Raw genomic sequence first — 27,280 nt, 5'->3', positions numbered from 1 at the left:
GACTATTCAAAATGGCTGACTGAATTTGTGGCATTTTGTGACATCTTAGACGGTATTTTCACATACTTTGCGGATTGTAAAAATTGGATATGGTTTAATGGACACAATGAAACACAAATAAGCGTAAAGTCAACTTGTTTTTCCACTCGACTGCTAGTTGAAGTTCTCTGCATTAAACATAACTTACAAAACATCGCTGTTGTTGTTTTCAGTCGAGATGAGTAACGTCCCCTTTAAGTCTTCTGGGCTTTGGGTATAGGCTGCATGCTCTTTGGCTGGACGCTCCTCACCTGTACCAGGACTCTCTGACGTGGTCTGGGTGAGAGGCGTGGCCTCCAGATGGAGTTTCAGCGCTGGCCCGTCGCTCTGACAGAGTTTGACATTGGAGGGTGCGAAGCCAGTGAAAAACTGCATGGGAGTGCTTACACACGACCCCTCACTCAGAGACCGACCAAAGCTGCGGCCCATTGGGATATCAGCGTCCCCTTGGACGGAGACGGTACTCCTCAGGTCGATCTCACTCCAGTGTCCTCTTCTCCTCCATTTAGTGTCCAGTTGACACTTGAAGTTTCTGATATGAGTTTCTACAAGTCTTATTGCGTGAGTTTCTTTCTTTTCATTCCCTTTCAAGAATGCCTTCGAATAGTTCTTAAACCATGCGGCATGTTCACTTTCAGTGATATCAACCACATCCTTCTGAGAGGTTGGCTGTCGGGTCAGGGTCTTTGTCCTCGATCCTTCAGCCTCCCCCCGAGCTGTGGTCTGTTGGTTCTGCTTCTTATCTCTGCACGTCTTCTTCTTCTTCTGCATCTTCTCAAGACGCTGCCTGACTTCCTGGCAAAGGACCCAAGCTGCATTCCATGCACTCGTCGCCCCCGCAGCCCCCGGTCTTATAGAACAGGCCTTAGATTTGAAGTCCTGGAAACGCAGGGTGGAGAATTCATGGCCTAATCTCTCTCCATACATCTGCAGTGTGCTGAGACCGGCCTGAGCCGGGTAACACCCCTGCTCTACCTGCTCCAAAAGCTCACCGCATTCCTTGGCCAAGGCAGATGCCTAGAGAAGGGTGGGGGAGGCGAGAGGTCAATCTAGCTCACATCACTCAAAGCAGAGAGAGAAAAGACTTCAAGACTACAAACTTGGTCGCAGAAGCGGTACACTTGCACAAGTGTGTCCAGTTCTCCCAGCCGGGACATGAAGTCATCCACGTGGCACTTGAAAGTATTGATGCGAATCCGTAAGACATCTGTTGCAGGACAGGAGACACCGGTGCTCACAATTTGTTCTGCTTCAGTCACCAGAGTCAACGCAATCTGTTGCTTTTCCTGGAGCAAAAATGTGAAAGACTGTGTTGATTCTAGGCAATGACTAAGTAAAGAGTCGGGTTTCTTCTGCATACCTTTGCCAGACTGTGGAAGGTGTCAAACTGCTTCGTGACGTTCTCTGCGTAGACGTTATCTTTGAAGGCAAAGACCTTGAGCCCGTGTTCACCCTCTTCACTGAACCACGTAGCAGCCTGCCGGGGCGTAGAACAGAGTCAGGGTACATAGAATGGAGTCACGGTACGTAGAACAGAGTCACGGTGCGTAGAATAGAGTCACGGTCCGTAGAATAGAGTCACGGTACGTAGAACAGCGTCACGGTACGTAGAACAGAGTTACGGTACGTAGAATAGAGTCACGGTACGTAGAACAGAGTCACGGTACGTAGAACAGAGTCACGGTACATCAGTACTCGTCTTTAGCTCGCCTGCTTCACTGACGTTTCAGCGCATGGTGCCAACAAACCTCTTTCATTTTCTCCTCCATTTCCTTGATGACCAGAAGGACCTCCAACTGCTGGAGCGACTCGTTGGATCTCATCACCAACATGTGAAGCTTCTCCTCCACTTGGTTGTATAGAAGTGTGACCGACTCCAGAGCATCCCTGCAAAAACACACTTGCCTCGTTTTGTGGCTGCCCATCGTACTGAACAACAAAAACAGCTCTAGGAATCAGAATAAGACTGGCCAAAATCCGATTTTTGTATCACTGTAAATAAAATAAAAACGGTAAGTAAAATTCTGGTGACTGAGCTGCCAACTTTTTTTTTTTTACTGTAGAATCGACAGTTGTTGTTTTTACGGTGTATTACTGTAAATAAAAAAAAAAAAAACGGTATCACAGATTTTTAAGTAAAATTATGCCGATTGAGCTGCCTTTTTTTTTTTTACTGTAAAATCCATTGTTTTTTTACAGTGTATTATTTTAAATGTAAAACGATTCCAAAGTTTGTAAAATTCTGGCGCCTGAACTTGGATGTCTGTACTGTGAAATTGACAGTTGTTGTTTTTATGGGGTATTACTGAACATTGAAAAAGGGTAAAAAAAATTGTGTTTTTAAATAATAATTTTGGTGACTGAGCTGCCATTGTTTTTTTTTACCGCAAAATCTATGGTTGTTGTTTTTACAGTGTATTACTGTAAATGTAAAAACCGGTACCACAGTTTAGATTTCTAAGGTAAAATTCTGTCAACTGAACTTGCAATTTATTTTACTGTAAAATCGACAGTTGTTGTTTTTACGATGTATTACTTTAAATAAATAAATAAACGGTATCACAGATTTTTTAAGTAAAACTCTGGCGAATGAGCTGCAATTTTGTTTTTACTGTAAAATCTATTGTTTTTTTAAAGTGTATTATTTTAAATGTAAAACGATTCCAAAGTTAGTTTTTTACGGTAAAATTCTGGCGCCTGAACTTGGATTTCTGTACCGTAAAATCGACAGTTGTTGTTTTTACGGTGTATTACTGTAAATCGAAAAAGGGTAAAAAAAATAGTTTTTTCAAATTAATATTCTGGCGACTGAGCTGCCTTTTTTTTTTTACTGTAAAATCGACAGTTGTTTTTACGGTTAAATGTAAAAACGTCACCCCGGTTTAGGTTTTTAAGGTAAAATTCTGGCAAATTAACCTGCAGGTTTTTTTTGTTTTTTTTTACTGTAGAATCGACAGGTGTTGTTTTTACAGTGTATTACTGTAAATAAAAAAAAAACGGTATCACAGATTTTTAAAGTAAAGTTCTGGCGAATGTGCTGCCATTTTTTTTGCCCCATTGTGGTCCCAATGTGGTCCCAATGTTGCCCCAATGTGGTCCCAATGTGGTCCCAATGTTGCCCCAATGTGGTCCCAATGTTGTCCCAATGTGGTCCAATGTGGCCCCAATGTGGTCCCAATGTGGTCCCAATGTGGTCCCAGTGTGGTCCCAATGTTGCCCCAATATGGCCCCAAAGTGGTCCCAATGTGGTCCCAATGTGTTCCCAGTGTGGTCCCAATGTTGCCCCAATATGGCCCCCAAGTGGTCCCAATGTGGTCCCAATGTTGACCCAATGTGATCCCAATGTAGTCCCAATGTTTCCCAAATATGGTCCCAATGTGGCCCCAATGTGGTCCCAATGTGACCCCAATGTGGTCCCAATGTGGCCCCAATGTGGTCCAAACGTGGTCCCAATGTGGCCCCAATGTGGTCCCAATGTGTCCCTAATGTGGCCCCAAAGTGGTCCCAATGTGGCCCTAATGTGGTCCAAACGTGGTCCCAATGTGGCCCCAATGTGGTCCCAATGTGGCCCTAATGTGGCCCCAATGTGGTCCCAATGTGGCCCTAATGTGGTCCCAATGTGGCCAAAATATGGTCCCAATGTGGCCCCAATGTGGCCAAAATATGGTCCCAATGTGGCCCTAATGTTTCCCCAATGTGGTCCCAATGTCGCCCCAATGTTTCCCCAATATGGTCCCAATGTGGCCCCAATGTGGCTCCAATATGGTCCCTATGTGGCCCCAATGTGGCCTCAATGTGGCCCCAATATGGTCCCAATGTGATCTCGACATCACTTGCACTTCGATAAAGTGAAAACAAAGGAAGTTGATCAAGAGGAAGTCGCTACCAGATCACTGACCATATAAAGTAACACCCCATGTAGATAGATTTACATTTTTCAAACTTTGAATGCTATCAACATGGAACTGGACAATTTGTTTGCATTATGCAAATTAAGTTTTTTTTAAAACATTATGCTTTTTAAACATAACTACAAAGGACACAATAGCTCCTTTTACAGGCACGCACGCGATCTCTCACACAAACAAACTCCCTCACACATGCTTCCCACTTCTGACACGGGCTCGCTTTCAAAACAGACCTGCAGCGGGGAGGGGATTCATATGGCGCCTTTCAATTTACCTGACATGTGAAACGTGACAAATTGTGCCGGGTTGCATTATTCACTTAGGCCACCAGATGGTGGCAGAATGTTTAATATTTGACAATGGGTTTTGAGGCAATTTCAACTTTGACGGTGGCGCTTTTCCATCATTTTCAGCAGACTGCATTGCAAAACCACCCCAAAAAAACAGTCAAAGCACGCGACTATTTTGTCCTCCACAATATTAATGGGTCGCAAAATTATGCTGTTGCAACCCGTTTATCAAATACGGTTGAAAATATTGTGGGGCAGTATAGCTTGGTTGGTAGAGTGACCGTGCCAGCAACTTGAGGGTTCCAGATTCGATCCCTGCTTCTACCATCCTAGTCACTGCCGTTGTGTCTTTGGGCAAGACACTTTACCCACCTGCTCCAAGTGCCACCCACACTGGTTTAAATGTAACTTAGATATTGGGTTTTCACTATGTAAAGCGCTTTGAGTCACTAGAGAAAAGCACTATATAAATATAATTCACTTCACTTCACTGACACATGAAACGGGACAAATTGGGCTGGGTTGAATTATTCACTTGAGCCACCAGATGGTGTTAGACTGTTGAAAATCAAAACATTGGTTTTGAGGCAATTCCAACTTTAAACACATGGTCAGTTGCTATGTAGCTATGTAGATTCATATGGCGCCGTTCTATTAACCTGACACATGAAACGTGACAAAATTGGGCCGGGTTGAATTACTCACTTTAGTGTTGAAAATTTAAAAATTGGTTTTGAAGACAATTCCAACTTTGACCATATGGCCAGTTGCTATGTAGCGTGGCACTTTCCATCATTTTCAGCAGACTGCATTGCAAAAACAAACACACAGTCAAAACACACGACTATTTTGTCCTCCACAATATTAATCGGTCACAAAATTAAGCTGTTGCCACCTGTTTATCGATTCCTGTTGAAAGTATTTCAGTTGAAGTTGTCCGTTAGCTAAAAACTAGCTAAGAAGCGACGTTTAATACCCCACTTACTCCGGTGATAACGCAACTCACAGCGACAGTAGGTGGAAATAACGCTTTGAAACAAACTCATTTGTTATTATTTGTTAAAATGATTCACTTTAGTGTTGAACATTTTAAAATTGGTTTTGAGACAATTCCAAGTTTGACCACATCGTCAGTTGCTATGTAGCGGTGGCGCTTTTCCATCATTTTCAGCAGACTGCATTGAAAAAAAGCTGGAAGTAGCTGGAAATAACGCTTTGAAGCTAAACTTGCCATTCAATTTGCTTTTTTCTTAGTCCATTCCTGCTTGATATTTGTTCACGCTTGTGGGTCAACATCAACTGGAACGCTGCTGCTTATTCCCCCGCTTACGTTACGGCCCTAAGGTCAAACAAGGCATCCAAGAAATTGGCGTCTTCATTGGAAATGTCTGTCAGCTCGTTTTTTTTTTATTGCGTTTTCTTCGCTAGCCAGTCGGAGCTTTTCTTCCTGTCACCCGGACACACACCGTGGACATGTGCTACCTGTAGTCCCTGGACTGCGGGAACCGGAACGCTTCCCTCCTCATCCTGGCGAGCACCGCCCCTCCCTCCCTCTGCAGCGCGACCAGTCCGGCGTCCTTCAGCACCTCTCTCATCAGGTCTCTCTGCTCCTGAACGCACCGCCGCACTTCCTGCAGCGGTAACAAAACATGGCGCTGAAGGCGCGGGCGCGATGAAAAGACGACAGTGCGGTATTGAGGGAGTTCCACCTGGGCGTCGTTCAGGTTGTTGACGTTGGCGATGGCGCTCTGCAACAAACCGTCAGCCTCTCGCAGGTCAGCCATGAAGGAAATCAGTCTCTGGAAGTGAATTGTGTCATTGAGTCAACACAGTAAATGAACAAATATACGATATAAACCCAGTGTTGGTGCTCGGAATCTTCAAAACAGGGTCCCTGGGACCCCATTGAGTCTTAAAAATGGGGTCCCACAGTAAATTTTTGGGGTCCCACTTTTTTGTAAGCATTTTGAAAACAAATAATAAATGTATGCATTATAGAATGGAATATAGTTTTATTGTCATTATTACAGTGAACAGGTTCAAAGAACAACGAAATTGGAGCAGATCCCCTAAGGTGCATACACAATAATATCGTAATATAAATAGTAAAAAAGATAAAAAAAGATGATATATATCTATATATATGTATATATCCACACACATGCATATTTCCATACATATGCATACATATACATATACACATACACATACATATATACACATACATGCATATACATACACATACATATATATATATATATATATATATATATATATATATATATATATACAGTATATACACATATACATATACACATATATATATTTATACACACATATATACGTATATACATACATATATATATAAATATATATACATACACACACACACATATATATACATATACACATATACATACATACATATATATACATATATATACACATATATATACATATACATATATTTACATATATATACATACATATATATGCTACATCTCGCATTCTATGTTGTGCTTTGAAAAAAGGTTGTCATAAACGTGAATAATGTAAACCCACTACACCAGTATGTTTTAGTGCTTTCATGACGAGTTTACTGACAGATATAAGTAAGAACTTTACACTACTTTATATTTGAAATGGCACTAAAATATTTACTATCAAAACATTTTGATTGATTTTTGGAGCGCCGTGTGTAATGTTCTATATTTTCAATGGGACATTTAAAATGTTGGTGTTGTTTACTTGAGACTTATCTCTTATGTTTGACTGATATCTACTGGTCACACTGATAATTACACCCCTGTACCAAATGAAAAAGTGTCGCGTCCCGAAAGAGTTGGTACTGCAGGGAGTTCTGTTTTTTTTTCTGTTGTGTTCATGTTGTGTTGCGGTGCAAATATTCTTCCGAAAATGTGTTTGTCATTGTTGTTTAGTATGGTTTCACAATATGGCACAGATTTATGACAGTGTTGGCGTTGTTTATACGGCCACCCCACATGTATGGCTGTTGAGTAAGAATGCCCTTTATGTATTTGTACATGGGATAGCCTAAATCAAAATGTTCATTAAAATTGGCTATGAACATACAAAATGACAGCCTTTCTTGTCATATAAAATTTAAGGCCATTTTCACCCATACCGATGCATCAAAAGCATTGAGGTGGGTAAGCTCAACTTTGTAAAACGTCGGTGGAAAGCGATGATCGGTAAAAATTATTACATAAAAAAAAAACTTTCGGGATTTCGCGTCCTTTCTGATTTCAATGCGTAAAAAGACACAAAAAGTGCGGTTAACACCAACGCTGAAACCATATACAATGTAAATGATATACACATGGCCTATGTCATTTAAGCCGCAATTTTTCTCCTATGCTTTGAACCCTGCGGTTTATTAAACCGTGCAACTAATTTATGGATTTTTCTTCGCTAACAGTCATAATAATAATAATAATAATAATTTATTTTATTTATAAGGCACTATACATTTAAACAAAAAAAAAATCTCAAAGCGCTACAATAGCAAGTTAGAAAACATACGCTAAGAATACGATTAAAACTAATAGCCCTGCTTGTAACTTTTCTCCAAAATATGTGTCTTCCGTTGTTTTTGGAATATTTCCATAGCGTTTCTGCTCGAAAGGATTTTTCATTCATCACTCCAAGCAGCGTTTTTAAGTTTTACAATATAACTATAACAATTATTACGTACTAAACCGTCCCATGTGTGACGTCTGTAGGAGTGTTTTCATGCATGTACGTGCTATCGTAATGTCATCAAGCTAGCGTAGTTAGCATTAGCTAATATGCCAACCCATATACAACATATACAACAGTTTTCTTTGGAAAAAAGGGCATTAAAATGTAAAAAAAAAAACAAAAAACTAATGCAACGGATGAATCTGAATTTGATCTGTAGATATTTATGTGTTGAAAGTAAAAATAGATATTAATATTTGTAATAATAATATTTTTAACAGAGACATTTCACATTCACCAAAACTGTAATTTAAGGCGCTACTTTTCTCCTATGCTTTGAAACCTGCGGCTTATTAAATTGTGCAACTAATTTATGGATTTTTCTTCGCTAACGGCCATAATAATAACAATAATAATAATAATTCATTTTATTTAGAAAGCACTTTACAGTTTTTGTTTTAAATCTCAAAGTGCCACAATGGCAAGTTATAAAACATAAAACATACACTAATAATATGATTAAAACTAACAGCCCTATTTGTAACTTTTCTTGAAACAATGTGTCTTTTTGTGCTTTTTGACGACTTTTAATCAATGTCAGGCTGTGACGTTGATTTGACCATTAAAATTGGGTTATTTAATAACCAACAACGAGGATCCAACGTCAGACATCAACTTTGTCTCAATTTATTCAATGTATTCAATTTATTAATACAACTATTTCGCAACGTCGTTTCAAAGTCACATTTAAAGGACATGTACGTATAATCAACGTTGTATCAATGTCTTGTGCCTGCCGGGTTGTGTTCTTGTGAATGATCGGCAAAATTCCCCCCAAAAGGTGCCTTTTAAGACATTGTGTGTATGACATAAAACAAGAATGCGTACTTGATGGAACTGCAGCCAAGCCGTGTGGCTGTAGGCGAAGGTTCCTCCCAGGTCAGGGGTCAACTGCGAAGCGTCCACGGTCTTGTAGAGACCTTTCATGGAGGTCACCAGGTCCATCTGAAACAGGGATATCAAAGTGGTTTTCATTGAGGGGCCGCTTGTAACAGTGAATAATGTATGAATTTGACTGCTGAACGTGGTAGCATATTAGCTAATGCTAATGACGCTCGCTTGATTACATTACGATAGCACGTACAAATATGCGTAAAAAAACCTCACATGGGACGGTGTATGAACAGTCTTAGTTATATTTTAAAACATACAAACGTTGAATGACGATTCTGTACGAGTAGAAATGCTATGGATGGCTAGAAGACGGAACGGCACTTATACTTCCAGTTGAAAGCACGAAATGGAAGTATGAAATCGTCTAAAAGTTGGTGCTATAGCACAAACAATAACACACCTTTTCAGTGTATTTGCTTGTTTATTTTTTATTTGCATAACGCCGTCAGCAAAAGGAAACATCCATAAATTAGCCGCACTGTTTTATAAGTCGCAGGGTGCAAAGTGTTGGAAAAAAGTAGCGTTCTATAGTTTGGACTTTACCGTAGATTTTACAGTCAAAAAACTGGCAGCTCAGTCAACAGAATTTTAACGCAAAAAAACAGGAGTATGCTGTAAAGAACAACGTAAAACGTATTGTAATTTTTATGAATTTGGTAAGTAGTTTTCTGTAAAGTTATGTATTTTTATTTAGACAAAAACATGTTTGGAAAGTATGATAATATACTGTAATATTTGTTGCAATATTGGATACTATAAAGTTGAAAAGGTATGCAATTTCAAGCAGTACATATATTTCTTCTGTCAAAATGACAAAAAATCAATGACATTTAGTGAGAAAACATGAAGTACTTTATTGACACATATCATTTCCAGGTGTTTGCGGGCCAGATAAAATGATGTGCTGGAGCACAGGTGCAGACAAAGAGGACATGTCTCACCTGGAGACCAGGCTGCTTGTCAGGACGTGGAGACGTGTCTTTGTCCAGCAGCACCACCATGCAGTGCACCGCATGCAGGGCCTGCTCCTGCCGTACCAAGACAACATTTAGGAATACACCCTGATTGGACTTAAGCGAAAAATACACCCTGACTGGACTTAAGCAAAAAATACACCCTGACTGGACTTAAGCGAAAAATACACCCTGACTGGACTTGAGCGGAAAATACTCCCTGATTGCACTTAAGCAAAAAATACACCCTGACTGGACTTAAGCGAAAAATACACCCTGACTGGACTTAAGCGGAAAATACACCCTGACTGGACTTAAGCGAAAAATACACCCTGACTGGACTTAAGCGAAAAATACTCCCTGATTGCACTTAAGCGAAAAATACACCCTGACTGGACTTAAGCGAAAAACAAACCCTGACTGGACTTAAGCAAAACATACACACTGACTGGACTTAAGCGAAAAACAAACCCTGACTGGACTTAGGCAAAAAATACACACTGACTGGACTTAAGCGGAAAATACACCCTGACTGGACTTAAGCGAAAAAAAAACCCTGACTGGACTTAAGCAAAAAATACACACTGACTGGACTTAAGCGGAAAATACACCCTGACTGGACTTAAGCGAAAAAAAAACCCTGACTGGACTTAAGCAAAAAATACACACTGACTGGACTTAAGCGGAAAATACACCCTGACTGGACTTAAGCGAAAAGTACACCCTGACTGGACTTCAACGAAAAATACACCCTGACTGGACTTAAGCAAAAAATACACCCTGACTGGACTTAAGCGAAAAATACACCCTGACTGGACTAAAGCAAAAAATACACCCTGACTGGACTTAAGCGAAAAACAAACCCTGACTGGACTTAAGCAAAACATACACACTGACTGGACTTAAGCGAAAAACAAACCCTGACTGGACTTAGGCAAAAAATACACACTGACTGGACTTAAGCGGAAAATACACCCTGACTGGACTTAAGCGGAAAAAAAACCCTGACTGGACTTAAGCAAAAAATACACACTGACTGGACTTAAGCGGAAAATACACCCTGACTGGACTTAAGCGAAAAAAAAACCCTGACTGGACTTAAGCAAAAAATACACACTGACTGGACTTAAGCGGAAAATACACCCTGACTGGACTTAAGCGAAAAAAAAACCCTGACTGGACTTAAGCAAAAAATACACACTGACTGGACTTAAGCGGAAAATACACCCTGACTGGACTTAAGCGAAAAGTACACCCTGACTGGACTTCAACGAAAAATACACCCTGACTGGACTTAAGCAAAAAATACACCCTGACTGGACTTAAGCAAAAAATACACACTGACTGGACTTAAGCGGAAAATACACCCTGACTGGACTTAAGCGAAAAGTACACCCTGACTGGACTTCAACGAAAAATACACCCTGACTGGACTTAAGCAAAAAATACACCCTGACTGGACTTAAGCGAAAAATACACCCTGACTGGACTAAAGCAAAAAATACACCCTGACTGGACTTAAGCGAAAAACAAACCCTGACTGGACTTAAGCAAAACATACACACTGACTGGACTTAAGCGAAAAACAAACCCTGACTGGACTTAGGCAAAAAATACACACTGACTGGACTTAAGCGGAAAATACACCCTGACTGGACTTAAGCGAAAAAAAAACCCTGACTGGACTTAAGCAAAAAATACACACTGACTGGACTTAAGCGGAAAATACACCCTGACTGGACTTAAGCGAAAAAAAAACCCTGACTGGACTTAAGCAAAAAATACACACTGACTGGACTTAAGCGGAAAATACACCCTGACTGGACTTAAGCGGAAAAAAAACCCTGACTGGACTTAAGCAAAAAATACACACTGACTGGACTTAAGCGGAAAATACACCCTGACTGGACTTAAGCGAAAAGTACACCCTGACTGGACTTCAACGAAAAATACACCCTGACTGGACTTAAGCAAAAAATACACCCTGACTGGACTTAAGCAAAAAATACACACTGACTGGACTTAAGCGGAAAATACACCCTGACTGGACTTAAGCGAAAAGTACACCCTGACTGGACTTCAACGAAAAATACACCCTGACTGGACTTAAGCAAAAAATACACCCTGACTGGACTTAAGCGAAAAATACACCCTGACTGGACTAAAGCAAAAAATACACCCTGACTGGACTTAAGCGAAAAACAAACCCTGACTGGACTTAAGCAAAACATACACACTGACTGGACTTAAGCGAAAAACAAACCCTGACTGGACTTAGGCAAAAAATACACACTGACTGGACTTAAGCGGAAAATACACCCTGACTGGACTTAAGCGAAAAAAAAACCCTGACTGGACTTAAGCAAAAAATACACACTGACTGGACTTAAGCGGAAAATACACCCTGACTGGACTTAAGCGAAAAAAAAACCCTGACTGGACTTAAGCAAAAAATACACACTGACTGGACTTAAGCGGAAAATACACCCTGACTGGACTTAAGCGAAAAAAAAACCCTGACTGGACTTAAGCAAAAAATACACACTGACTGGACTTAAGCGGAAAATACACCCTGACTGGACTTAAGCGAAAAGTACACCCTGACTGGACTTCAACGAAAAATACACCCTGACTGGACTTAAGCAAAAAATACACCCTGACTGGACTTAAGCAAAAAATACACACTGACTGGACTTAAGCGGAAAATACACCCTGACTGGACTTAAGCGAAAAGTACACCCTGACTGGACTTCAACGAAAAATACACCCTGACTGGACTTAAGCAAAAAATACACCCTGACTGGACTTAAGCGAAAAATACACCCTGACTGGACTAAAGCAAAAAATACACCCTGACTGGACTTAAGCGAAAAACAAACCCTGACTGGACTTAAGCAAAACATACACACTGACTGGACTTAAGCGAAAAACAAACCCTGACTGGACTTAGGCAAAAAATACACACTGACTGGACTTAAGCGGAAAATACACCCTGACTGGACTTAAGCGAAAAAAAAAACCCTGACTGGACTTAAGCAAAAAATACACACTGACTGGACTTAAGCGGAAAATACACCCTGACTGGACTTAAGCGAAAAGTACACCCTGACTGGACTTCAACGAAAAATACACCCTGACTGGACTTAAGCAAAAAATACACCCTGACTGGACTTAAGCGAAAAATACACCCTGACTGGACTAAAGCAAAAAATACACCCTGACTGGACTTAAGCGAAAAATACACCCTGACTGGACTTAAGCGAAAAATACACCCTGACTGGACTTAAGCGAAAAATACACCCTGACTGGACTTAAGCGAAAAATACTCCCTGATTGCACTTAAGCGAAAAATACACCCTGACTGGACTTAAGGGAAAAATAAACCCTGACTGGACTTAAGCAAAAAATACACCCTGACTGGACTTAAGCGAAAAATAAACCCTGACTGGACTTAAGCAAAAAATACACCCTGACTGGACTTAAGCGAAAAATAAACCCTGACTGGACTTAAGCAAAAAATACACCCTGACTGGACTTAAGCGGAAAATACTCCCTGATTGCACTTAAGTGAAAAATACACCCTGACTGCACTTAAGCGAAAAATACACCCTGACTGGACTTAAGCGAAAAATACACCCTGACTGGACTTAAGCGAAAAATACACCCTGACTGGACTTAAGCGGAAAATACACCCTGACTGGACTTAAGCGAAAAATAAACCCTGACTGGACTTAAGCGGAAAATACACCCTGACTAGACTTAAGCGAAAAATACACCCTGACTGGACTTCAACGAAAAATACACCCTGACTGGATTTAAGCGAAAAATACACCCTGACTAGACTTAAGCAAAAAATACACCTTGACTGGACTAAAGCGGAAAATACACCCTGACTGGACTTAAGCGAAAAATAAACCCTGACTGGACTTAAGCGGAAAATACACCCTGAGTAGACTTAAGCGAAAAATACACCCTGACTGGACTTCAACAAAAAATACACCCTGACTGGACTTAAGCGAAAAATACACCCTGACTGGACTTAAGCGAAAAATACACCCTGACTGGACTTAAGCGAAAAATACACCCTGACTGGCCTTAAGCGGAAAATACACCCTGACTAGACTTAAGCGAAAAATACACCCTGACTGGACTTCAACGAAATATACACCCTGACTGGACTTAAGCGAGAAATAAACCCTGACTGGACTTAAGCAAAAAATACACCCTGACTGGACTTAAGCAAAAAATACACCCTGACTGGACTTAAGCGAAAAATACACCCTGACTTGACTTAAGCGAAAAATACACCCTGACTGGACTTCAACGAAAAATACACCCTGACTGGACTTAAGCAAAAAATACACCCTGACTGGACTTAAGCGAAAAATACACCCTGACTGGACTTAAGCGAAAAATAAACCCTGACTGGACTTAAGCGAAAAATACACCCTGACTGGACTTTAGCGAAAAATAAACCCTGACTGGACTTAAGCAAAAAATACACCCTGACTGGACATAAGCGGAAAATACTCCCTGATTGGACTTAAGTGAAAAATACACCCTGACTGGACTTAAGCGAAAAATACACCCTGACTGGACTTAAGCGAAAAACGAACCCTGACTGGACTTAAGCGAAAAATACACCCTGACTGGACTTAAGCGAAAAATAAACCCTGACTGGACTTAAGCTGAAAATACACCCTGACTGCACTTAAGCGAAAAATACACCCTGACTGGACTTCAACGAAAAATACACCCTGACTGGACTTAAGCGAAAAATACACCCTGACTGGACTTAAGCGGAAAATACACCCTGACTGGACTTAAGTGAAAAACAAACCCTGACTGGACTTTAAAAAAAAATACACCCTGACTGGACTTAAGCGAAAAACAAACCCTGACTGGACTTAAGCTGAAAATACACCCTGACTGCACTTAAGCGAAAAATACACCCTGACTGGACTTCAACGAAAAATACACCCTGACTGGACTTAAGCGAAAAATACACCCTGACTGGACTTGAGCGGAAAATACTCCCTGATTGCACTTAAGCGAAAAATACACCCTGACTGGATTTAAGCGAAAAATACACCCTGACTGGACTTAAGCGGAAAATACACCCTGACTGGACTTAAGCAAAAAATACTCCCTGATTGCACTTAAGCGAAAAATACACCCTGACTAGACTTAAGCAAAAAATACACCCTGACTGGACTTAAGCGGAAAATACACCCTGACTGGACTTCAACAAAAAATACACCCTGACTGGACTTAAGCAAAAAATAAACCCTGACTGGACTTCAACGAAAAATACACCCTGACTGAAATTAAGCAAAAAATACACCCTGACTGGACTTAAGCAAAAAATACACCCTAACTGGACTAAAGCAAAAAATACACCCTGAATGGACTTAAGCGGAAAATACACCCTGACTGGACTTAAGCGAAACATACTCCCTGATTGCACTTAAGCGAAAAATACACCCTGACTGGACTTAAGCGAAAAATAAACCCTGACTGGACTTAAGCAAAAAATACACCCTGACTGGACTTAAGCGAAAAATAAACCCTGACTGGACTTAAGCAAAAAATACACCCTGACTGGACTTAAGCGAAAAATAAACCATGACTGGACTTAAGCAAAAAATACACCCTGACTGGACTTAAGCGAAAAATAAACCCTGACTGGACTTAAGCAAAAAATACACCCTGACTGGACTTAAGCGGAAAATACTCCCTGATTGCACTTAAGTGAAAAATACACCCTGACTGGACTTAAGCGAAAAATACACCCTGACTGGACTTAAGTGAAAATTAACCCTGACTGGACTTAAGCGAAAAATACACCCTGACTGGACTTAAGCGAAAATTAACCCTGACTGGACTTAAGCGAAAAATAAACCCTGACTGGACTTAAGCAAAAAATACACCCTGATTGGACTTAAGCGGAAAATACTCCCTGATTGCACTTAAGTGAAAAATACACCCTGACTGGACTTAAGCGAAAAATACACCCTGACTGGACTTAAGCGAAAAATAAACCCTGACTGGACTTAAGCGAAAAATACAGCCTGACTAGACTTAAGCGAAAAATACACCCTGACTGGACTTAAGCAAAAAATACACCCTGATTGGACTTAAGCGGAAAATACTCCCTGATTGCACTTAAGTGAAAAATACACCCTGACTGGACTTAAGCGAAAAATACACCCTGACTGGACTTAAGCGAAAAATACACCCTGACTGGACTTAAGCGAAAAATAAACCCTGACTGGACTTAAGCAAAAAATACACCCTGACTGGAGTTAAGTGAAAAATACACCCTGACTGGACTTAAGCAAAAAATAAACCCTGACTGGACTTAAGCGAAAAATACACCCTGACTAGACTTAAGCAAAAAATACACCCTGACTGGACTTCAACGAAAAATACACCCTGACTGGACTTAAGCGAAAAATAAACCCTGACTGGACTTCAACGAAAAATACACCCTGACTGGACTTAAGCAAAAAATACACCCTGACTGGAGTTAAGCAAAAAATACACCCTGACTGGACTTAAGCGAAAAATACACCCTGACTGGACTTAAGCGAAAAATACTCCCTGATTGCACTTAAGCGAAAAATACACCCTGACTGGACTTAAGCGAAAAACAAACCCTGACTGGACTTAAGCAAAACATACACACTGACTGGACTTAAGCGAAAAACAAACCCTGACTGGACTTAGGCAAAAAATACACACTGACTGGACTTAAGCGGAAAATACACCCTGACTGGACTTAAGCGAAAAAAAAACCCTGACTGGACTTAAGCAAAAAATACACACTGACTGGACTTAAGCGGAAAATACACCCTGACTGGACTTAAGCGAAAAAAAAACCCTGACTGGACTTAAGCAAAAAATACACACTGACTGGACTTAAGCGGAAAATACACCCTGACTGGACTTAAGCGAAAAGTACACCCTGACTGGACTTCAACGAAAAATACACCCTGACTGGACTTAAGCAAAAAATACACCCTGACTGGACTTAAGCGAAAAATACACCCTGACTGGACTAAAGCAAAAAATACACCCTGACTGGACTTAAGCGAAAAACAAACCCTGACTGGACTTAAGCAAAACATACACACTGACTGGACTTAAGCGAAAAACAAACCCTGACTGGACTTAGGCAAAAAATACACACTGACTGGACTTAAGCGGAAAATACACCCTGACTGGACTTAAGCGAAAAAAAAACCCTGACTGGACTTAAGCAAAAAATACACACTGACTGGACTTAAGCGGAAAATACACCCTGACTGGACTTAAGCGAAAAAAAAACCCTGACTGGACTTAAGCAAAAAATACACACTGACTGGACTTAAGCGGAAAATACACCCTGACTGGACTTAAGCGAAAAAAAAACCCTGACTGGACTTAAGCAAAAAATACACACTGACTGGACTTAAGCGGAAAATACACCCTGACTGGACTTAAGCGAAAAGTACACCCTGACTGGACTTCAACGAAAAATACACCCTGACTGGACTTAAGCAAAAAATACACCCTGACTGGACTTAAGCAAAAAATACACACTGACTGGACTTAAGCGGAAAATACACCCTGACTGGACTTAAGCGAAAAGTACACCCTGACTGGACTTCAACGAAAAATACACCCTGACTGGACTTAAGCAAAAAATACACCCTGACTGGACTTAAGCGAAAAATACACCCTGACTGGACTAAAGCAAAAAATACACCCTGACTGGACTTAAGCGAAAAACAAACCCTGACTGGACTTAAGCAAAACATACACACTGACTGGACTTAAGCGAAAAACAAACCCTGACTGGACTTAGGCAAAAAATACACACTGACTGGACTTAAGCGGAAAATACACCCTGACTGGACTTAAGCGAAAAAAAAACCCTGACTGGACTTAAGCAAAAAATACACACTGACTGGACTTAAGCGGAAAATACACCCTGACTGGACTTAAGCGAAAAAAAAACCCTGACTGGACTTAAGCAAAAAATACACACTGACTGGACTTAAGCGGAAAATACACCCTGACTGGACTTAAGCGAAAAAAAAACCCTGACTGGACTTAAGCAAAAAATACACACTGACTGGACTTAAGCGGAAAATACACCCTGACTGGACTTAAGCGAAAAGTACACCCTGACTGGACTTCAACGAAAAATACACCCTGACTGGACTTAAGCAAAAAATACACCCTGACTGGACTTAAGCAAAAAATACACACTGACTGGACTTAAGCGGAAAATACACCCTGACTGGACTTAAGCGAAAAGTACACCCTGACTGGACTTCAACGAAAAATACACCCTGACTGGACTTAAGCAAAAAATACACCCTGACTGGACTTAAGCGAAAAATACACCCTGACTGGACTAAAGCAAAAAATACACCCTGACTGGACTTAAGCGAAAAACAAACCCTGACTGGACTTAAGCAAAACATACACACTGACTGGACTTAAGCGAAAAACAAACCCTGACTGGACTTAGGCAAAAAATACACACTGACTGGACTTAAGCGGAAAATACACCCTGACTGGACTTAAGCGAAAAAAAAACCCTGACTGGACTTAAGCAAAAAATACACACTGACTGGACTTAAGCGGAAAATACACCCTGACTGGACTTAAGCGAAAAAAAAACCCTGACTGGACTTAAGCAAAAAATACACACTGACTGGACTTAAGCGGAAAATACACCCTGACTGGACTTAAGCGAAAAAAAAACCCTGACTGGACTTAAGCAAAAAATACACACTGACTGGACTTAAGCGGAAAATACACCCTGACTGGACTTAAGCGAAAAGTACACCCTGACTGGACTTCAACGAAAAATACACCCTGACTGGACTTAAGCAAAAAATACACCCTGACTGGACTTAAGCAAAAAATACACACTGACTGGACTTAAGCGGAAAATACACCCTGACTGGACTTAAGCGAAAAGTACACCCTGACTGGACTTCAACGAAAAATACACCCTGACTGGACTTAAGCAAAAAATACACCCTGACTGGACTTAAGCGAAAAATACACCCTGACTGGACTAAAGCAAAAAATACACCCTGACTGGACTTAAGCGAAAAACAAACCCTGACTGGACTTAAGCAAAACATACACACTGACTGGACTTAAGCGAAAAACAAACCCTGACTGGACTTAGGCAAAAAATACACACTGACTGGACTTAAGCGGAAAATACACCCTGACTGGACTTAAGCGAAAAAAAAACCCTGACTGGACTTAAGCAAAAAATACACACTGACTGGACTTAAGCGGAAAATACACCCTGACTGGACTTAAGCGAAAAAAAAACCCTGACTGGACTTAAGCAAAAAATACACACTGACTGGACTTAAGCGGAAAATACACCCTGACTGGACTTAAGCGAAAAGTACACCCTGACTGGACTTCAACGAAAAATACACCCTGACTGGACTTAAGCAAAAAATACACCCTGACTGGACTTAAGCGAAAAATACACCCTGACTGGACTAAAGCAAAAAATACACCCTGACTGGACTTAAGCGAAAAATACACCCTGACTGGACTTAAGCGAAAAATACACCCTGACTGGACTTAAGCGAAAAATACACCCTGACTGGACTTAAGCGAAAAATACTCCCTGATTGCACTTAAGCGAAAAATACACCCTGACTGGACTTAAGGGAAAAATAAACCCTGACTGGACTTAAGCAAAAAATACACCCTGACTGGACTTAAGCGAAAAATAAACCCTGACTGGACTTAAGCAAAAAATACACCCTGACTGGACTTAAGCGGAAAATACTCCCTGATTGCACTTAAGTGAAAAATACACCCTGACTGCACTTAAGCGAAAAATACACCCTGACTGGACTTAAGCGAAAAATACACCCTGACTGGACTTAAGCGAAAAATACACCCTGACTGGACTTAAGCGGAAAATACACCCTGACTGGACTTAAGCGAAAAATAAACCCTGACTGGACTTAAGCGGAAAATACACCCTGACTAGACTTAAGCGAAAAATACACCCTGACTGGACTTCAACGAAAAATACACCCTGACTGGATTTAAGCGAAAAATACACCCTGACTAGACTTAAGCAAAAAATACACCTTGACTGGACTAAAGCGGAAAATACACCCTGACTGGACTTAAGCGAAAAATAAACCCTGACTGGACTTAAGCGGAAAATACACCCTGAGTAGACTTAAGCGAAAAATACACCCTGACTGGACTTCAACAAAAAATACACCCTGACTGGACTTAAGCGAAAAATACACCCTGACTGGACTTAAGCGAAAAATACACCCTGACTGGACTTAAGCGAAAAATACACCCTGACTGGCCTTAAGCGGAAAATACACCCTGACTAGACTTAAGCGAAAAATACACCCTGACTGGACTTCAACGAAATATACACCCTGACTGGACTTAAGCGAGAAATAAACCCTGACTGGACTTAAGCAAAAAATACACCCTGACTGGACTTAAGCAAAAAATACACCCTGACTGGACTTAAGCGAAAAATACACCCTGACTTGACTTAAGCGAAAAATACACCCTGACTGGACTTCAACGAAAAATACACCCTGACTGGACTTAAGCAAAAAATACACCCTGACTGGACTTAAGCGAAAAATACACCCTGACTGGACTTAAGCGAAAAATAAACCCTGACTGGACTTAAGCGAAAAATACACCCTGACTGGACTTTAGCGAAAAATAAACCCTGACTGGACTTAAGCAAAAAATACACCCTGACTGGACATAAGCGGAAAATACTCCCTGATTGCACTTAAGTGAAAAATACACCCTGACTGGACTTAAGCGAAAAATACACCCTGACTGGACTTAAGCGAAAAACGAACCCTGACTGGACTTAAGCGAAAAATACACCCTGACTGGACTTAAGCGAAAAATAAACCCTGACTGGACTTAAGCTGAAAATACACCCTGACTGCACTTAAGCGAAAAATACACCCTGACTGGACTTCAACGAAAAATACACCCTGACTGGACTTAAGCGAAAAATACACCCTGACTGGACTTAAGCGGAAAATACACCCTGACTGGACTTAAGTGAAAAACAAACCCTGACTGGACTTTAAAAAAAAATACACCCTGACTGGACTTAAGCGAAAAACAAACCCTGACTGGACTTAAGCTGAAAATACACCCTGACTGCACTTAAGCGAAAAATACACCCTGACTGGACTTCAACGAAAAATACACCCTGACTGGACTTAAGCGAAAAATACACCCTGACTGGACTTGAGCGGAAAATACTCCCTGATTGCACTTAAGCGAAAAATACACCCTGACTGGATTTAAGCGAAAAATACACCCTGACTGGACTTAAGCGGAAAATACACCCTGACTGGACTTAAGCAAAAAATACTCCCTGATTGCACTTAAGCGAAAAATACACCCTGACTAGACTTAAGCAAAAAATACACCCTGACTGGACTTAAGCGGAAAATACACCCTGACTGGACTTCAACAAAAAATACACCCTGACTGGACTTAAGCAAAAAATAAACCCTGACTGGACTTCAACGAAAAATACACCCTGACTGAAATTAAGCAAAAAATACACCCTGACTGGACTTAAGCAAAAAATACACCCTAACTGGACTAAAGCAAAAAATACACCCTGAATGGACTTAAGCGGAAAATACACCCTGACTGGACTTAAGCGAAACATACTCCCTGATTGCACTTAAGCGAAAAATACACCCTGACTGGACTTAAGCGAAAAATAAACCCTGACTGGACTTAAGCAAAAAATACACCCTGACTGGACTTAAGCGAAAAATAAACCCTGACTGGACTTAAGCAAAAAATACACCCTGACTGGACTTAAGCGAAAAATAAACCATGACTGGACTTAAGCAAAAAATACACCCTGACTGGACTTAAGCGAAAAATAAACCCTGACTGGACTTAAGCAAAAAATACACCCTGACTGGACTTAAGCGGAAAATACTCCCTGATTGCACTTAAGTGAAAAATACACCCTGACTGGACTTAAGCGAAAAATACACCCTGACTGGACTTAAGTGAAAATTAACCCTGACTGGACTTAAGCGAAAAATACACCCTGACTGGACTTAAGCGAAAATTAACCCTGACTGGACTTAAGCGAAAAATAAACCCTGACTGGACTTAAGCAAAAAATACACCCTGATTGGACTTAAGCGGAAAATACTCCCTGATTGCACTTAAGTGAAAAATACACCCTGACTGGACTTAAGCGAAAAATACACCCTGACTGGACTTAAGCGAAAAATAAACCCTGACTGGACTTAAGCGAAAAATACAGCCTGACTAGACTTAAGCGAAAAATACACCCTGACTGGACTTAAGCAAAAAATACACCCTGATTGGACTTAAGCGGAAAATACTCCCTGATTGCACTTAAGTGAAAAATACACCCTGACTGGACTTAAGCGAAAAATACACCCTGACTGGACTTAAGCGAAAAATACACCCTGACTGGACTTAAGCGAAAAATAAACCCTGACTGGACTTAAGCAAAAAATACACCCTGACTGGAGTTAAGTGAAAAATACACCCTGACTGGACTTAAGCAAAAAATAAACCCTGACTGGACTTAAGCGAAAAATACACCCTGACTAGACTTAAGCAAAAAATACACCCTGACTGGACTTCAACGAAAAATACACCCTGACTGGACTTAAGCGAAAAATAAACCCTGACTGGACTTCAACGAAAAATACACCCTGACTGGACTTAAGCAAAAAATACACCCTGACTGGAGTTAAGCAAAAAATACACCCTGACTGGACTTAAGCGAAAAATACACCCTGACTGGACTTAAGCGAAAAATACACCCTGACTGGACTTAAGCGAAAAATAAACCCTGACTGGACTTAAGCGAAAAATACAGCCTGACTAGACTTAAGCGAAAAATACACCCTGACTGGACTTAAGCAAAAAATACACCCTGATTGGACTTAAGCGGAAAATACTCCCTGATTGCACTTAAGTGAAAAATACACCCTGACTGGACTTAAGCGAAAAATACGCCCTGACTGGACTTAAGCGAAAAATACACCCTGACTGGACTTAAGCGAAAAATAAACCCTGACTGGACTTAAGCAAAAAATACACCCTGACTGGAGTTAAGTGAAAAATACACCCTGACTGGACTTAAGCAAAAAATAAACCCTGACTGGACTTAAGCGAAAAATACACCCTGACTAGACTTAAGCAAAAAATACACCCTGACTGGACTTCAACGAAAAATACACCCTGACTGGACTTAAGCGAAAAATAAACCCTGACTGGACTTCAACGAAAAATACACCCTGACTGGACTTAAGCAAAAAATACACCCTGACTGGAGTTTAGCAAAAAATACACCCTGACTGGACTTAAGCGAAAAATACACCCTGACTGGACTTTAGCGAAAAATAAACCCTGACTGGACTTAAGCAAAAAATACACCCTGACTGGACTTAAGCGGAAAATACTCCCTGATTGCACTTAAGTGAAAAATACACCCTGACTGGACTTAAGCGAAAAATACACCCTGATTGGACTTATCGAAAAATAAACCCTGATTGGACTTAAGCGAAAAATACACCCTGACTAGACTTAAGCAAAAAATACACCCTGACTGGACTTCAACGAAAAATACACCCTGACTGGACTTAAGTGAAAAATACACCCTCTCTGGACTTAAGCGAAAAATAAACCCTGACTGGACTTAAGCGAAAAATACACCCTAACTAGACTTAAACGAAAAATACACCCTGACTGGACTTAAGCGAAAAATAAACCCTGACTGGACTTAAGCGAAAAATAAACCCTGACTGGACTTAAGCAAAAAATACACCTTGACTGGACTTCAACGAAAAATAAACCCTGACTGGACTTCAACGAAAAATACACCCTGACTGGACTTAAGCGAAAAATACACCCTGACTGGACTTAAGCGAAAAATAAACCCTGACTGGACTTAAGCAAAAAATACACCCTGACTGGAGTTAAGCGAAAAATAGACCCTGACTGGACTTAAGCAAAAAATACACCCTGACTGGACTTAAGCGAAAAATACACCCTGACTGGACTTCAACGAAAAATAAACCCTGACTGGACTTCAACGAAAAATACACCCTGACTGGACTTAAGCGAAAAATACACCCTGACTGGACTTAAGCGAAAAATAAACCCTGACTGGACTTAAGCAAAAAATACACCCTGACTGGAGTTAAGCGAAAAATAGACCCTGACTGGACTTAAGCAAAAAATACACCCTGACTTGACTTAAGCGAAAAATACACCCTGACTGGACTTCAACGAAAAATAAACCCTGACTGGACTTAAGCGAAAAATAAACTCTGACTGGACTTAAGCAAAAATTACACACTGACTGGACTTAAGCAAAAAATACACCCTGACTGGACTTAAGCGAAAAATACACCCTGACTGGACTTAAGCAAAAAATACACCCTGACTGGACTTAAGCGAAAAATACACCCTGACTGGACTTAAGTGAAAAATACACCCTGACTGGACTTAAGCGAAAAATAAACCCTGACTGGACTTCAACGAAAAATACACCCTGACTGGACTTAAGCAAAAAATACACCCTGACTGGAGTTAAGCAAAAAATACACCCTGACTGGACTTAAGCGAAAAATACACCCTGACTGGACTTTAGCGAAAAATAAACCCTGACTGGACTTAAGCAAAAAATACACCCTGACTGGACTTAAGCGGAAAATACTCCCTGATTGCACTTAAGTGAAAAATACACCCTGACTGGACTTAAGCGAAAAATACACCCTGATTGGACTTATCGAAAAATAAACCCTGATTGGACTTAAGCGAAAAATACACCCTGACTAGACTTAAGCAAAAAATACACCCTGACTGGACTTCAACGAAAAATACACCCTGACTGGACTTAAGTGAAAAATACACCCTGACTGGACTTAAGCGAAAAATAAACCCTGACTGGACTTAAGCGAAAAATACACCCTGACTAGACTTAAACGAAAAATACACCCTGACTGGACTTAAGCGAAAAATAAACCCTGACTGGACTTAAGCAAAAAATACACCTTGACTGGACTTCAACGAAAAATAAACCCTGACTGGACTTCAACGAAAAATACACCCTGACTGGACTTAAGCGAAAAATACACCCTGACTGGACTTAAGCGAAAAATAAACCCTGACTGGACTTAAGCGAAAAATACACCCTGACTGGACTTAAGCGAAAAATAAACCCTGACTGGACTTAAGCAAAAAATACACCCTGACTGGACTTAAGCGAAAAATACACCCTGACTGGACTTCAACGAAAAATAAACCCTGACTGGACTTCAACGAAAAATACACCCTGACTGGACTTAAGCGGAAAATACTCCCTGATTGCACTTAAGTGAAAAATACACCCTGACTGGACTTAAGCGAAAAATACACCCTGATTGGACTTATCGAAAAATAAACCCTGATTGGACTTAAGCGAAAAATACACCCTGACTAGACTTAAGCAAAAAATACACCCTGACTGGACTTCAACGAAAAATACACCCTGACTGGACTTAAGTGAAAAATACACCCTCTCTGGACTTAAGCGAAAAATAAACCCTGACTGGACTTAAGCGAAAAATACACCCTAACTAGACTTAAACGAAAAATACACCCTGACTGGACTTAAGCGAAAAATAAACCCTGACTGGACTTAAGCGAAAAATAAACCCTGACTGGACTTAAGCAAAAAATACACCTTGACTGGACTTCAACGAAAAATAAACCCTGACTGGACTTCAACGAAAAATACACCCTGACTGGACTTAAGCGAAAAATACACCCTGACTGGACTTAAGCGAAAAATAAACCCTGACTGGACTTAAGCAAAAAATACACCCTGACTGGAGTTAAGCGAAAAATAGACCCTGACTGGACTTAAGCAAAAAATACACCCTGACTGGACTTAAGCGAAAAATACACCCTGACTGGACTTCAACGAAAAATAAACCCTGACTGGACTTCAACGAAAAATACACCCTGACTGGACTTAAGCGAAAAATACACCCTGACTGGACTTAAGCGAAAAATAAACCCTGACTGGACTTAAGCAAAAAATACACCCTGACTGGAGTTAAGCGAAAAATAGACCCTGACTGGACTTAAGCAAAAAATACACCCTGACTTGACTTAAGCGAAAAATACACCCTGACTGGACTTCAACGAAAAATAAACCCTGACTGGACTTAAGCGAAAAATAAACTCTGACTGGACTTAAGCAAAAATTACACACTGACTGGACTTAAGCAAAAAATACACCCTGACTGGACTTAAGCGAAAAATACACCCTGACTGGACTTAAGCAAAAAATACACCCTGACTGGACTTAAGCGAAAAATACACCCTGACTGGACTTAAGTGAAAAATACACCCTGACTGGACTTAAGCGAAAAATAAACCCTGACTGGACTTCAACGAAAAATACACCCTGACTGGACTTAAGCAAAAAATACACCCTGACTGGAGTTAAGCAAAAAATACACCCTGACTGGACTTAAGCGAAAAATACACCCTGACTGGACTTTAGCGAAAAATAAACCCTGACTGGACTTAAGCAAAAAATACACCCTGACTGGACTTAAGCGGAAAATACTCCCTGATTGCACTTAAGTGAAAAATACACCCTGACTGGACTTAAGCGAAAAATACACCCTGATTGGACTTATCGAAAAATAAACCCTGATTGGACTTAAGCGAAAAATACACCCTGACTAGACTTAAGCAAAAAATACACCCTGACTGGACTTCAACGAAAAATACACCCTGACTGGACTTAAGTGAAAAATACACCCTGACTGGACTTAAGCGAAAAATAAACCCTGACTGGACTTAAGCGAAAAATACACCCTGACTAGACTTAAACGAAAAATACACCCTGACTGGACTTAAGCGAAAAATAAACCCTGACTGGACTTAAGCAAAAAATACACCTTGACTGGACTTCAACGAAAAATAAACCCTGACTGGACTTCAACGAAAAATACACCCTGACTGGACTTAAGCGAAAAATACACCCTGACTGGACTTAAGCGAAAAATAAACCCTGACTGGACTTAAGCGAAAAATACACCCTGACTGGACTTAAGCGAAAAATAAACCCTGACTGGACTTAAGCAAAAAATACACCCTGACTGGACTTAAGCGAAAAATACACCCTGACTGGACTTCAACGAAAAATAAACCCTGACTGGACTTCAACGAAAAATACACCCTGACTGGACTTAAGCGAAAAATACACCCTGACTGGACTTAAGCGAAAAATAAACCCTGACTGGACTTAAGCAAAAAATACACCCTGACTGGAGTTAAGCGAAAAATAAACCCTGACTGGACTTAAGCAAAAAATACACCC

The 27,280-nt window shown here is 40.6% G+C and overlaps 1 protein-coding gene across 1 annotated transcript in view; it reads right to left on the bottom strand.

The window, feature by feature from the left end:
• Window positions 1-27,280, bottom strand: part of quob (quattro b) — a 102,179-nt gene that overhangs the window by 23,773 nt on the left and 51,126 nt on the right. The window contains exons 7-14 of the mRNA XM_061985707.2: window positions 9,835-9,921; window positions 8,828-8,944; window positions 5,947-6,036; window positions 5,720-5,868; window positions 1,788-1,926; window positions 1,400-1,516; window positions 1,140-1,325; window positions 188-1,056 (exon numbers count right to left, since the gene is read on the bottom strand). Coding sequence (XP_061841691.1) covers window positions 188-1,056; window positions 1,140-1,325; window positions 1,400-1,516; window positions 1,788-1,926; window positions 5,720-5,868; window positions 5,947-6,036; window positions 8,828-8,944; window positions 9,835-9,921 — 1,754 coding nt within the window. The remainder of the gene's footprint in view (window positions 1-187; window positions 1,057-1,139; window positions 1,326-1,399; window positions 1,517-1,787; window positions 1,927-5,719; window positions 5,869-5,946; window positions 6,037-8,827; window positions 8,945-9,834; window positions 9,922-27,280) is intronic.

This window comes from Nerophis lumbriciformis, linkage group LG23, assembly GCF_033978685.3.
Source record: "Nerophis lumbriciformis linkage group LG23, RoL_Nlum_v2.1, whole genome shotgun sequence".
Lineage (NCBI taxonomy): Eukaryota > Metazoa > Chordata > Actinopteri > Syngnathiformes > Syngnathidae > Nerophis > Nerophis lumbriciformis.
This window is presented reverse-complemented; position numbering and strand designations above follow the sequence as displayed.